Source organism: Culex pipiens, chromosome 2 (genome assembly GCF_016801865.2).
Source record: "Culex pipiens pallens isolate TS chromosome 2, TS_CPP_V2, whole genome shotgun sequence".
NCBI classification, from domain to species: domain Eukaryota; kingdom Metazoa; phylum Arthropoda; class Insecta; order Diptera; family Culicidae; genus Culex; species Culex pipiens.
In genome coordinates, this window is record NC_068938.1 from 4,550,662 (window position 1) to 4,564,584 (window position 13,923).

Genomic DNA, 13,923 nt, shown 5'->3' on the forward strand with positions numbered 1-13,923 from the left:
GGACTTAAAGGCTACACAGAAAAAAAAATTATGGAAATATTCATTAGGAAATGGTGACAGATTTTGTGGCAAAAAAATGATTAATTTTACCTCAGAAAATGATGAATTTTCATCAGTTTTTGATGAATATTCATCAGGTTCACATTTTTATACATTTTTTATGTAATACCGTAAAACGGGGTGACTTTGATAGCCGGGGTGACTTTGATAGGTTTGCGATTTTTCCGCAAAATGAAAAATACAATTAAAATACGTACGGAATTGTTTAGAATCATACTGACCGTGGTAGAGAAGTGTTCAAAGTACCTCAAAAAGAACTTTTCATAAAATTTTGAAAAGTTTAGAAAGTTAGTTAACTAGAACTAAGAAAATGTCGATAAATAGCATCATTTTAATATTCTCAAAGTGTCATGATTTTCTCAATGAACCTGATTTTGAATAAAAAAATGGAATGCATTTTCGGATTCTTTGGACAATTTTCTACTAGGAGAAGGTAAAATAAATTTGTAAATAATTGATATTATGTGTTTTGGAAACATAATTCAAAAAAATCTCCCAATTTATAGGCATTTTCAGTAGAACAAACTTTATATAAAATGTGAAAAGTATCGATTCTTGCTTCGATTTCAGTATAAAATGCCATATGAATCGATAATTTTATAATCAAAACTAGTTTTAACGAATTTCAGGCAAAATTCCGACCTTTTAACAATTTTACCTTAAATTCATAAGTATTTTGTTTAAAAGCTTAAAAACTTAGTTAACTAAATATAAACATTGATTTTTTTATCTTAAAAACTGTATCAGCTACTGATGGTACATTTAACGTACAAATAAAGTTTGATCATCTTAAATATGATTTTAACAAGAAAAACTATTACTATCAAAGTCACCCAGGAATTTAAACTAAGATTTTTTAACGTAACTATTTTTTCAAACACTATTGAAAAAACTTTTTTCCATAAAAGGGCTTTGTGTGGCCTACCCCAGTACACGTTTTAAAAATAATAAGCTTCAGAAAAACCTTACCTGTTGGAAAATATTCCAAAAACAAATTGAAATCCTATCAAAGTCACCCCGGTTTACGGTATTACTCAAAAAAAAGAGCTTATATTCAACCTATCAAATTTTCAACATTCCAAAATTCAACTTTTTTTTCTGTGTAGGGTCAAAAACACTTATTATGGACATTTCACAAAAGTTTCTTTTAAGGGAGCACAGCAACCAAGGAAGTTGTTATCTTCTTATTCCAAAAGAGTCAAACTTACGGACCCAATCCTGCAAAAATCTGATTTTTAAAATAGTCAAACTTTGTTGTAAATTATTTTATAGACAGTAGTTTAGGGGATGAATCAAAAATTATATTGACAGTTCCCGTAGTTTTGAAAATACCAAAATGTGTGTAACCAAAATCTGGGTGCAAAAGCTCTGGTTTATGTGCACCGTTAACATTAAAAATTTCAATTTTTAGGCTATTGTTTCATGCAGTTTTTTTTAAATAGTAAAAATATATATTTTTCGAAAAACATTATATTCAATTCCCATATTTTAAAAACGGAGCAGTTTAAAAAAAATTACAATTTCAACTGCAAATTGCATCTAATAATGATTTTGTATTGTTTTACCTCTTTTAAGATTTTTTTTTCCAAAAATCTTTTTAAAATGTTTATCACCAGTTTATCCAACAAGTTTTTGCACCATTTAACGCAATAAAATGTCTTTTGGAGTTTCCTAAAAAATATTGTTTTTAAGGAAAACAAAAAAAAAAATTTCAATGCACCTATTTTTTTAAATGTCATACCGTAACTTTAAACTTTGCCTTAGTTTACCTTGTTGACCTTGCGACTTCTTTAAAATAATACTGCAAAGAAAAAATATATCACCGTAAACGAGAACCTTCATAACATTTAACCTGACAAAAATTCAATTCTTTTTAAATATTTGTAACAACTTTTACGGAGATACCCTAACTTCAAAACTGACCAATCCTCGAAATTTCTGCCAATTTTTTTTAAATTATGTCCATTCATTTTTTATGTTGGTTATCACATCAAATCAAAATCAAATCAAATCAAACTAAGCCGTTTTGAAACATTGGTTTCTCAATCATTTGATTAAGAAGATTAAGAAAACACTCGAATATCTGTACTGTACTGTATTTAGATCAGAACATTTCAAAAAACAGTGTTACCATTTTTGAAAGTTAGATATCGTCTTACTTGAAGTTATTGGGGTTGCATCTCGAAAAACCCGAGACTTTCACAGCAAAAAATCGTGTAAATTTAGAAGGTTTTAAGATTGGAAGGTTTATTTACTACCTCTTTTATTTCGTAATATTACCTCGATTTAGACTTAAAATTAACACATTTTTAAAGGTCAAATTACACGTTTTCAAATGCAAGTCATAATTTTAAAAAATATCCATACAAAAATTAAAGTGTGATTAGGAATCAATGGAAAAGTATTAGCTTCAGAAAATTTAACTGCACTGTTTTTTTGCTCAAAGATTGCCATTAACAGCTGCTCCACAGACTCCTAAACAAATTGAGCAACCATCACTCAAAAGAACAAATTCCTAGGTGTCCTTATCCAATTTCGCCCCGTGACCCATTTATTCTAAGTGGCCTCTTTGTGAGCAAAAAAGCATTATCCAATCATCCTGACCATGACTGCCCCGCAAAGCTTCCAATGGCATTCTAGTTGAATTACTTCATAAGCAACGATGCCAGATTTTTTAAGGGAGATCTGTATTTTCCTTAAAATAAATCTGTATTTAATCTGCATCATGTCGAATTCGAAGCCAGAGAAGAAAATTTTAAATATTCAACAGTGGATTTAAGCTTTTTAATCATATTAAGCATAATTCAATATCTAAATTGTTGAAAATTTTCAACATAATCATATTTGAAAAATCTGTAAATAAAGATTTTTGGGATTTCTGGGTTCTAAAAATCTGTAAAATACAGATTTATTTGTATATCTGGCAAGGCTGTTTATAAAAGTCGACAGTTTCCTCTAAAGAGAGTTGAGTTTTGGTTGCATACTTTGCGGCGCTTAGGCACCTAGATTGATTAAATATTGCCAATTTGATCGTATGACATGATAATCGGGTGATCCCCGCACAATAAACCTGTAAATCTACAAATCCAGTAGCCTTCCTCACTGGATAATCACGTGTGCAAGTCACGACCTTCCCCCCTTGTGGATCCAAATTTCAAACGTTTCTCTATACTATAAGCTGAATGGAGTGCACGCTCTTGTTGCGGATTTCAGCACTTAGCATTCAAATGAAGGTCCGGCCAGGTCTGCCCGACGCGAGCTCAGTGCCATCTCTCTCAATTGAGGAAATTGTCATCAGCCGCTCAGTGGCTCAGCCGTTTTGCCGACTGACTGACTAGGCCAAGTGACATCGCATTGGGTACTTTATGATTATTATATGGATTATCATCGTCGTCGTTTTGAATGCCTTGCTGGAGGTTGGCGGCTTTTCGCTGGAATTATAACTCACATTCACAATTGTCGCACTGCAAAAGCTGAAGCTGAATGCAAATGATGTTCAAATCTCAACCCATTTCGTCTAATGCGGCTCGTAACACCCTGCCGTTTATTATGCAATACACGGGTTGTAAAAATGTAAAAAGGAAAATTAGATCACCCACATCTAGCTTAGAGAGCGCGAATAAAACTGAAATTAATCACCATGCCCCGTCGATGGTGGCTGTTTCTCTGCGGCAGGTCGTCGTCATTTAATTAAAATTGACATCTCTTCACACGACATCTGACCAGAACTGTCTGGTTAGCCAGCCGGTAATGTATGCACAAAATATGGTGCGACCTACCGCGGCGGTTCCCAATGTGGCGAAAAAGACAGCTCAGTTGGGTGACGAATTGAGTTGGAAGGCAAATTGAGTTGGACAGCAATATTTCAGAAATGCTGGTGCGGGGAAGAGGGTTTTGATCTTTCTTTGGTTTGCCGTTATTTAGGCTTGACAAATTACTCTTTAAAGGTTTTTGGGAGAAGATAAATACATAAAGCCAATTATCATCGTTGTTTTGTGAGCTGATGGATTCACAGAAAACTGTGATAGCTTCTGGTGGCAAATGTAATAAAAACCCTGTTATTTTTGATTTTTTTTTAATTTTTCGAGTGAAGCTTGATTAATGGAAATGAGTTCGTAGAAGCTCAGTTGTTTTGTTTAAGCACGATAAGTGTTAAATGATGAAAGGTGGCCCAGGCAGCATACACAGTTAAAAAATAAAGATGTTAATTTGAATGGAGTATTTAGATTACCTTCTTTTTTTATCTATTTTTTTCTCGTTTTATATCTGATGTAACCAGAAGAGGCAGTTATTTAACGATTTTTTTCACATTTTCAAATATCAGGCTTGATTTGAATAAGCATAGTTAATACAAAGAGCAGACATTTTTTTAACAGTTTATTTTTTGTTGAAAAAAGTGTTGAAAACTCAATTTTTCTCAAAATCAATTCTTTAAGTGGCAACCGATGCACAGTTGTCAAAAAATTGCGAACTGTCAAGCAAAAAGAGGCACGACAAAATAAGTTTTTAACGTAGTAAAATTGCAATCTGTGCACTTGATCAAAAAAATGTTTTATTTTTTTTCGATTGCAAATTTGATTAAAATATAGCAGTTCTCTACGAAATCGGTCTTTTTTTAATTTTATTTTTTTTATTTTTTAATCCGACTAAAACGTTTGTGGTGCCTTCGGTATGCCCAAAGAAGCCATTTTGCATCATTAGTTTGTTCATATAATTCTCCATATAAATTTGGCAGCTGTTCATACAAAAATTATAAATGAAAATTCGAAAATTTGTATCTTTTGAAGGAATTGTTTGATCGATTTGGTGTCTCCGGCAAAATTTGGCAAATGAGGACTACACTGAAAAAAAATGATGCAATATTTTTGTGTTTTTTAATTTCACTTTTTGTCACTAAAACTTGATTTGCAAAAAAACACTATTTTTTAATTTTCGGATATGTTTTAGAGGACACCAAATGCCAACTTTTCAGAAATTTCCAGAATGGGCAAAAAATCTTTGACTGAGTTATAATTTTTTGAATCAATACTGTATTTTTTCAAAAAATCGAAATATTGGTCGCAAAAGATTTTCAACTTCATTTTTCGATGTAAAACGAAATTTGCAATCAAAAAGTACTTCAGTGAAATTTTCATAAAGTGCACCGTTTTCAAGTAATAGCCATTTTTAGGTAACTTTTTTGATAATAGTCGCAGTTATTCATTTTTTTTAAATTAGTGACCAAATTGATGTTTTCTAAGTAAGTAAAAAGTAAATCTTTCCCAGTTCCTGAGGGGAACACCCGTGAAAACTATCGGGGCCGGCATTTACAAAGCGGATTCAGTGGCAGTTTTTCACTCAACTAATGTTAACATGTTAAGGTTAATGTTAACATTCCATAGGTCGCCTCCCTAAGGTGTCGTGATAAGGTCCAGTTTGTGACGATACACTATCTTCCCTTTACTAAGCAATCGAATCCAGAAGGGAAAAGTTCACCAGTTGTGTTGGTCCAAGCCGGGATTTGAATCCCGATCTACCGCTTACGAGGCGGAAGTGTTACCACTAGGCTACGTGGCTCGGTCATGTTTTCTAAGTCTCACGCAAATTACCCACATTTTTCTAATGTCGATATCTCAGCAACTAATGGTTCGATTTATAATGTTAAAATATGAAACATTCGTAAAATTTTCCGATCTTTTCGAAAATAATGTTTTCAAAAATTTTATATCAAGACTTACATTTCAAAAGGGCCAAACATTCAATATTACGCCTTTTTGAAATGTTAGTCTTGATTTAAATTTTTTGAAAACATTGTTTTCGAAAAGATCGGAAAATTTCAAAAGTTGGCAAACATGGGCACTAATTTAAAAATTAATATCTGCGACTCTTTTCAAAAAGGTTACCTAAAAATTGATATAACTTGAAAACGGTGCATTTTATCAAAAAAGCACTAAAGTACTTTTTGATTGCAAATTCGATTTTATAAAGTTTAAATTTGTTGCGATCAATATTTGGATTTTTTGAAAAAACAGTATTGATTCAAAAAATTGTAACTTGGTCAAAGATTTTTTGCCCATTCTGGAAATTTCTGAAAACTTGGCATTTGATGTCCTCTAAAACATATCAGAAAAAATATAAATGGTGTTTTTTTGCAAATCAAGTTTTAGTGACAAAAAGTGAAATTAAAAATCACCAAAAATTTTTTTGCAATTCCGTCGTGAAACTACTTATTTTTCCTGTCATTCTTGAACGACGAAAAAGTCTACTTTTCTGTACCAAAAATAACAGAATTGAATAGCAACACTTTTCAAAATAAATACTGCAAAATTCTACTTTTCACCACTGAAATGGGTGCTGAAAAGTTGAACTTTTCAGCACTTGTTTCGAAAAGTAACACTTTTCAACATTTATTTATTGACAAAATACATGAAAATTTGACTTAAAATTTCACTCAATGGGTGTTTTTCAGAATTGCAAAAAATGTTGTTTGGAACTCGTTGCAACACTTGATTTTTTCAGCACTCTTCGGTGAACCATTGGATAAATGTACGACTCGTTCTGAAAAAATCCTCTTTTTGCAACTTGTTGCATAAACTCCTATTACCGTGCTGCCATATTTGTATGGAAAATTATATGGACAAACTAATGATGCAGGCTTCTTTGGGCATACCGAAGGCACCAATAAAGTTTCAGCCGGATTTAAAAATACAAAAAAACTCGAATGACCGAAATCTTAGAGAATTGCTCAATAGTAGTTTTTGCAATTTCGCTATGAAACGTTCAACTTTTCCTGTCCTTGGGGAGAGACGAAACAACCTAATTTTCAATGCCAAGAAACATGGCTGAAGTTTTTATTCCAATTATTTTTGTTGGCCATTTCGTCACTATAGAATGACAATAAAAGAAAATATTTTCAGAATTAAATTACAAAATTGAAATATTTTTTTTAGTTCGATCGTATTTAACATTATTAACGTGAAACTGCACGTCGGCCATAGAAAAACATGCAACTTAAATACATTTTTAAACTGGACAGATTGTTTGCTCAAGGCTTATTTACCGTCTGCCAAACAGAGAACTTTCTAAGATACGTAGTTTTTCTAAAAACTGCTTCCAAAAACACGAGTCGAGGAGTACGTATTTTTGCGATTACAAACTCCTAATCAACTCAAAATGAAATATTTTGTAAGAAAATTGCTCAGATAAAAGAAATCATCTACTTCGTTCAGTTTGTTTTAAGTCAACTGAAATGTTAACCCATTTAAACCCTAGATACGCATCACATAAGTGGCCTAATCCAATAAAGTGATTTACATTCGTCGTCGAAATCTGATGCACGCCAGCTCTATTTTAATTGCACTCGCGTGCCACCACTAATCACCGTTACATTTTTCGATAATTCCCCAGAGTGCGCGACGGCAATTGAATAATTCCCCCGTTTCGCCACACAGATAGGATCTAATCAAGCTAAACTAAACTACTCACGTCGGTGGGTTGATGATGGTCAGCAGCTCGGTCGGCGAGTTGGGCACCCGGCGGATCACCATCCGGCGGCCATCGGTGGAACCGACGCCGATCGAGGCCAGCGACCGTATCGAGGTGGCGTCCGAGAAGAGTCGCGGCGTCCCGCCGGAATCGCTAAAGATGTACGACCCCGTCCGGACGATGGCCGGGTTCAGGTGGGCGTCCGCAATGCCGGAACGATCGTTGGCTGTAACAGGAGGGGACTTTAGAGTAGATCCATGGAATAACGTATTATTAGAAACCACAGACAAAACAGACGTAACACAATGTCTGTTACGTCCACCTGCCCGTGGTTCGCAGAGAGAAAGAAAGAGTTCGATCTACCCAATCAATTCACCTACCGGAACGTACCGATCTCAGACTGTGGAACTGCTTTGGCTTGGAGGCGGCCGTGGCCAGCGGATACCCGGAACTGGTCGACGCCGAACTCTCCCCGATCTCGAACTTGGCCACCGGAATGCCCGACGGCGGTGACCCGCTCGAGCTGCTCGTCGCTTGCTGTTGGTTCGGAGAGGTCGATCCGCCCGAAGTAGGCGATGTGCTACCTCCGCCGCCTATGGCACTTCCGGGTTGCGCCGGAACGATGATAAACTTCCGGTGGTTCGACGGCAGCAGCAGCACCTTCGAGTCTTCACCCTGAACCACCTGGGCTTGGCCGTTGTTGTTGTTATTGTTCAGCTTGTTGGCGTTCTTGTAGTTGGTGTTGAGGGCGTTAAAGTGCAGATCGTTGATGGCTCGCCGGTTCGGGACCGGGTTGAGCGATTGCGTCTCCAGCTGGTGCTGCTGGTCCTGGGGGTGGTCCATATTGGAAGGTGGGTGGAAGATAAGCGCAGTTTGGGGAAGTTTATCACAGATTTCGACTATTTTGGTGTTGGTGCTGGGGTCGGCTATTAGGACACCAGCAGAGTCATCTCTGTCCGGGCAGGGCAAAGACAGCGGTATCCAGGGTTAACATCTGAAAGAATTAGAGAAAGAAAAACATGAATCAAACAAAATATATTTCTACAATTATTATCGTCAATGGGCCAAATCAGGACTACAGTCGAAATAGGGATAGCAGTGTTTTGAGCACTTCAGAGCTTGAAATTTGGAAAACAATGCAGTGTTTTTGTTGTTCTGTGTCTGTTCTATCCTAAACTAATCAAAAATATCCAATCGGTGTGCAATTACTAGGCTGCAATAGCTGTCCCGATTCGACTCAGATGACGGTATGTGTTAATGAAAAGATATTAAATTATACAACATCTCATCAACGGTGCTAATAATTCTTCAAAATTAGAAAAAGAAAATTAAACACAGTAGCTTGTAGACATCGAAAAAATAATAATTTGAAAATATACTACGTCAATCGATTCTACATCAAATTTTCTTCATATCGTCGTTCTCTTGCTAACTTGTAGCAAGTGCATGTTGGGCCAAATTGAGTTAAGAACTCCGTTTTGTGCAGCTCTTAATGCCTCACATTTTGACCTTCACAGATCCCCAAAATTCGATTTCATTCCTGCGAATTTCAAATTTTTAAAGAGGATTTTATGAAAAAATCACGGTTTATTTGTACATTTTGTGCAGCGTTCTTCAGTGTTCTTTGCACGCTAAGAATAAAAATTGAAAAAAAAAAATAATTTAAAATACTTCTTTGTTCAGCATTTGGGCACCCCTGCCCTAGTGCTCACAGGAATAATTTCGTTAATAATTGTTATTTTATAAATTGACTTTGAAAATCACTATGCTTTTTTTTCCAAATTTCAGTTGAACACTTTTACAAAATGAACTGATTACGTCAAATTGACCATAAGTATGATTACTTTTTAATGATGCATCTGAAAAATTAAATGTTTGTTCAACAATGTATATAAACTTTTTTTAAGTGTACATTTGAGGATTAGTAAATAAAAAGTATCAAATTTGACCAAATATTTTGATGAACGATTGACCAACAATATTGATAGTCGGCGTCATTAATTTTTGCCCAATTTTGTAGCATGTAAACATCATTTTTTCCAGATTTAAATGCCCTGTACCCTGAAGATATTTTCAATTCTGTTTCAATAACATTAAAAACACTTAACTTCGAAAAGAATTAAATAATTTCTTAGTGTAACATTGCTAATAGAATCCGATAATACGGTACGGTTTTCAGATTAGTTCTCATTTTATTAAGGAAAACATGACTGTTTTTTTCATAAAATTATTTTTATTAGGTCCTTTTCGGCACTGGGACCTGGTTAGGACCGAGTCGGCTTTTGTAATTAATTGTTCTTAAAGCTATGAGTAATTATAGAGGATCTTGTTAAACATGACTGTTTGAGAGTATTGAAAAAAACAATTTATCACTGTTATCATTAGGCCGATGCAAATATTTTTCAAAGTTTTTATCCATCGGCTCTGGCTGGGGTCGAAGGGGGCAAAAAAAAAATAAATATTTAAATAAAAAGAGACAGTTTCAACATTTGCTTCGCTTCGCTTCGCTTCGCTTCGCTAGGAGACGGTGATTTTAGCGGATTGCAGACTGGATTTTCGCCATGTGATGTGATGATTGTCTAAGCCCAAGTTGCCTAGGAATCGATAATAGGGAATAGAACCAATTCCACCTGAACCAGATTCTCACCACCATGGCAGCCGTCCATTGCCGGCCGCTCCCATCTCCACCGCGCACCAGGGACAAGGATAGGGGATTTGGAAGACGGGAAGTGTTGATGCTCCACTTTTTTCAGAGTATTAAGGGAAAATCTCCACGGTATCCTCAAGTAAGTTTCGCTTGGAGTTGGACGGTTTTTGGGAAGGTGAATGGTCTGAGGAGCTACCCTAGGCGAGTGGTAACGACCGTTTGCATTGTTGTTCGAATTCTTCGTGTGTTCTCATTTCTAATGGGAAAGCTTTCAATTCTTCTCATCTCTTATTGGATGAATTCTATCATTCGCCCAGGCTATTTATAGCGAGGTATTTTTAGATTCAATTTCAACTGCGCTTGCAATCTTGCATGCAATCTTGTTTGAGTTCTGATGTTCAACTTGCATTCAATTTTGATTCTTTTGTCCGATTCTTGGATTCAACTATACCAGTCTAATTCCTCCTCAAGCTACCAATGCTCCACGGTTAAGTGGAAAGCATTTTTGCTTGCCAATCCTAAGGACAGGGGATCGAACCCCGCCGTGAGCTTTTTCATGATTTTCCATTAATTCCAAATTTAATGAGTCCAGAACATTCTCGTTGGGAGCAGATGGGTATCGAACCCAGAACCATTCGCTTATAAAGCGAACATCGTAACCATTCAGCCACGACCGCTCCTAAGAGACAGTTTCAACATTTGCATGGAAAAAGTGTTTAAAAATGCATTTTACACTAGTTCAGTTGTTTTGCAATCATTAGTTTTCAAAAAATGTTAGATTTGACGAAAACAAACTGAACATGCTGAAAATGATTCTAAACGCAGGGGAATGCATTTTAAATTGATTTCAGCTGATTCCACTTTAATTTCCATTGAATTTTTGAAGTTTTTTGAAAAAATATTTTTTTTGCCCCATGATTTTTTGGGCCAACTTTGAAGGGGGGGGGGGGGGGAGACAAAAACTTTAAATAAAATTTGTACCAGCCCACTAATCTAACTTTTAAAACGTTTTGAAACTTGTTGAACACTTCAAATCAGCACAGTTTCATTTCAATTCGAATTTTTCATTTTGCAGAAAAAAATCAACCTGTCAATTTCACTCCGGCTATCAATGTTAACGCGGTTTATGGTAATTAAGATTTACAAATAAACATACATTAAAAAAACTTTAAATATTATTTGTCAGGCTCTGTACAAGAATGCACAAGAAACTTATTTTTAACTGAAAATTAAATTTCTACTCCGAAACCGAGCGTCTCCATGTATTCATTCGAAGAAATAAAGATTCAATGGAGGCGCCTGGTTTCATAGAATGTTATCATTGGATTTATACCCGAAATTGAGCTGTTATTTTTTGGCCTAAAATGAACTTAAAGTTAATTCTGTAGATTGAAAGGGAGCCCAATTCTAAAAGACAATAACTACAAAAAAAATCTTACGATATTGATATTGCCATTCAAAATGTTTAGCTTTCTTATGCATACATTTGAATTTTGTCAACCCATAGACACCAGTTCCGGCAACATAACTGTGACGTCACAGTAAATACCTCGTAAAATTACTGGGGCCAACATTCCTCACAAATCGCTGCCTGCCCTCCCACATCACAGCATCATTTTACTATCAAACACAAACCATTAAAAATGTCTTCATGTCTTCATCTATCGTTCATCACGCTTGGTATCATTCACCAAAATTCTTTTTTCACGTCTAGCCCACCCTCATTTTTGTTGTTGTTGTTATTTTTGTTTAGGCTAAAATTAGCCGCGACGGACGGAACCGGCCGGCTGCTGATGGATCACGGAACCCTGACCGCCAGAACCAAACCGCCAGCCGGCTTATGCTTTATAATAATATCGCTCAAACAAAATACTCTTCTCTAAAAAAATAAATAACAGTCGTACGACTTTTGCTGAAGGAGTGGAGACGCATGGTTGTTTCTTTCGTTTTGTCTCTCTTTTGTTTTTGCAACGTGATGAAAAGTGAAATTTGAGGCAAATTAAAAATTTAAAGGGAAGGAGGGCGTGTTGAGTGTGGAGAAGGAAGTGTGGGTAATTACTTTTAACCCTCAACTGCGTGGTGTGTTTTATGTTGTAGGCAATTTATCGTTATCTACTAATTTACTATCATTTGCTTTGGGAAAGAGGGAGTTCATAACTTTTCTACTTTTTCACATGTTGTACATATGAGGGTTAACGTTACGTGTGTTTATTTTTATTGATTCGTCCATCTGTCTGTGAACATTTTTCTCACTCTTCTAACATCTTTACGAAAAAAAAAAGTACAAATTCTGCTGTTGTATTTAATATTTTATTTTATTCAAACACTTGACCACAGTCGTACTTAGAGTAAGAGGCGCGGGGGAGTAAGTGTGAGCAAGTGAGGCCAATTTGTCACTGGCTGATAAATCTCTTAACCCAAGCGTTGACGAGAGTTCACCAGCATCAGCGGAGGAGCACCTCGCGGGGTGTTAATTTTATGTCAGTTTGAGAATTGCAGTGAGGTTGAGTTGCCGACAAATTCTTTTAGAAAATGGTGCTATCTTTGAAACTAATTGATTCTGTTTTAGTGCAGTAAAAATCTTATTAAATATTCGAAAAAGAAGCTTAAAACAGCTGTTCTAATACACATAGCAAAAAAAAAATGCATTGACTTCTTTCACACCAGACTCATCGGTTAATTGGTTTTGGCTCTCCACTTCCACTGGTAGTAAAACTTGCGTAGGTGTCAGCCACTACACAAACGATGAGATGAGTAACAAGAAGGGGGCCAATAAAACATACATTCTATAAGATGTTGTTTGTAGAATGTACTACTACGAGCTAAGACATGCAACAGACAACATCGTCTTCCACACACGGTTTGACATGGCTAGTTGTCGTCACATTGAGAAGAGAAGAGAAATGTTTTTTTTTGCTTTACAATTTCGGTGGAAAAGTGTTACAAATTTCAATACAAACTGTAAGAACCAAGGTGAGAATTCAATATACATTATTATTTTTTGAATTTTTTTATTTGGCTCAAATTATTTGGGGAGGTCTCGTGGCGCAGGGGTAGCGGCTTCGGCTGCCGATCCCGATGATGCTATGAGACGCGGGTTCGATTCCCGCCTTATCCACTGAGCTTCTATCGGATGGTGAAGTAAAACGTCGGTCCCGGTTTCTCCTGTCTCGTCAGAGGCGCTGGAGCAGAAATCCCACGTTAGAGGAAGGCCATGCCCCGGGGGGCGTAGTGCCAATAGTTTCGTTTTTTATTTGGGGAAATTATTTTGATCAAAATAGCCATTTTGTGTCATTGGTTCACTCTTACAAGGCTCCATACAATTTTGACGGTTTTCCATGCAAAAATGGTACGAAAATCTGTATCTTTGAAGGAATATTCTGATCGGTTTGGTGTCTTCAGCAAAGTTTTAGATATTGATACAAACTATTAGGCAAAAATTGGTACACGGAAAATTTGTTTTTGCTGATTTTTAAAATAACTTTTTTACAAAAATTCAATTTCCCAGAATCCATATTTTATATTTTTTTATTAGTTTAAGAGGTCAAAAACCGCAACTTTTGAAATATTAAAAGTATGGACAACAATTTTGCCGTCAAGCTATAATTTTATGAGAGAATGTGTTTTTAAATAGACATTTTACTCGTTTTTTCCTCAGTTTTCAATTGAAAAATACTTTACAGATTTTTGTCTATGATTCCTGAATATATTTTGTACAAAAGGTTAAAGTTTAACATTTGTAATTTTTTTGA

At 35.6% G+C, this 13,923-nt stretch overlaps 1 protein-coding gene across 1 annotated transcript in view; it reads right to left on the bottom strand.

Moving 5' to 3' along the window:
* The window catches only part of LOC120412478 (sodium- and chloride-dependent GABA transporter ine-like), a 38,985-nt gene that overhangs the window by 17,884 nt on the left and 7,178 nt on the right, over window positions 1–13,923 (bottom strand). Inside the window, exons 2-3 of the mRNA XM_039572967.2 lie at window positions 7,905–8,518; window positions 7,525–7,750 (exon numbers count right to left, since the gene is read on the bottom strand). Coding sequence (XP_039428901.1) covers window positions 7,525–7,750; window positions 7,905–8,367 — 689 coding nt within the window. The 5' untranslated portion in view covers window positions 8,368–8,518. The remainder of the gene's footprint in view (window positions 1–7,524; window positions 7,751–7,904; window positions 8,519–13,923) is intronic.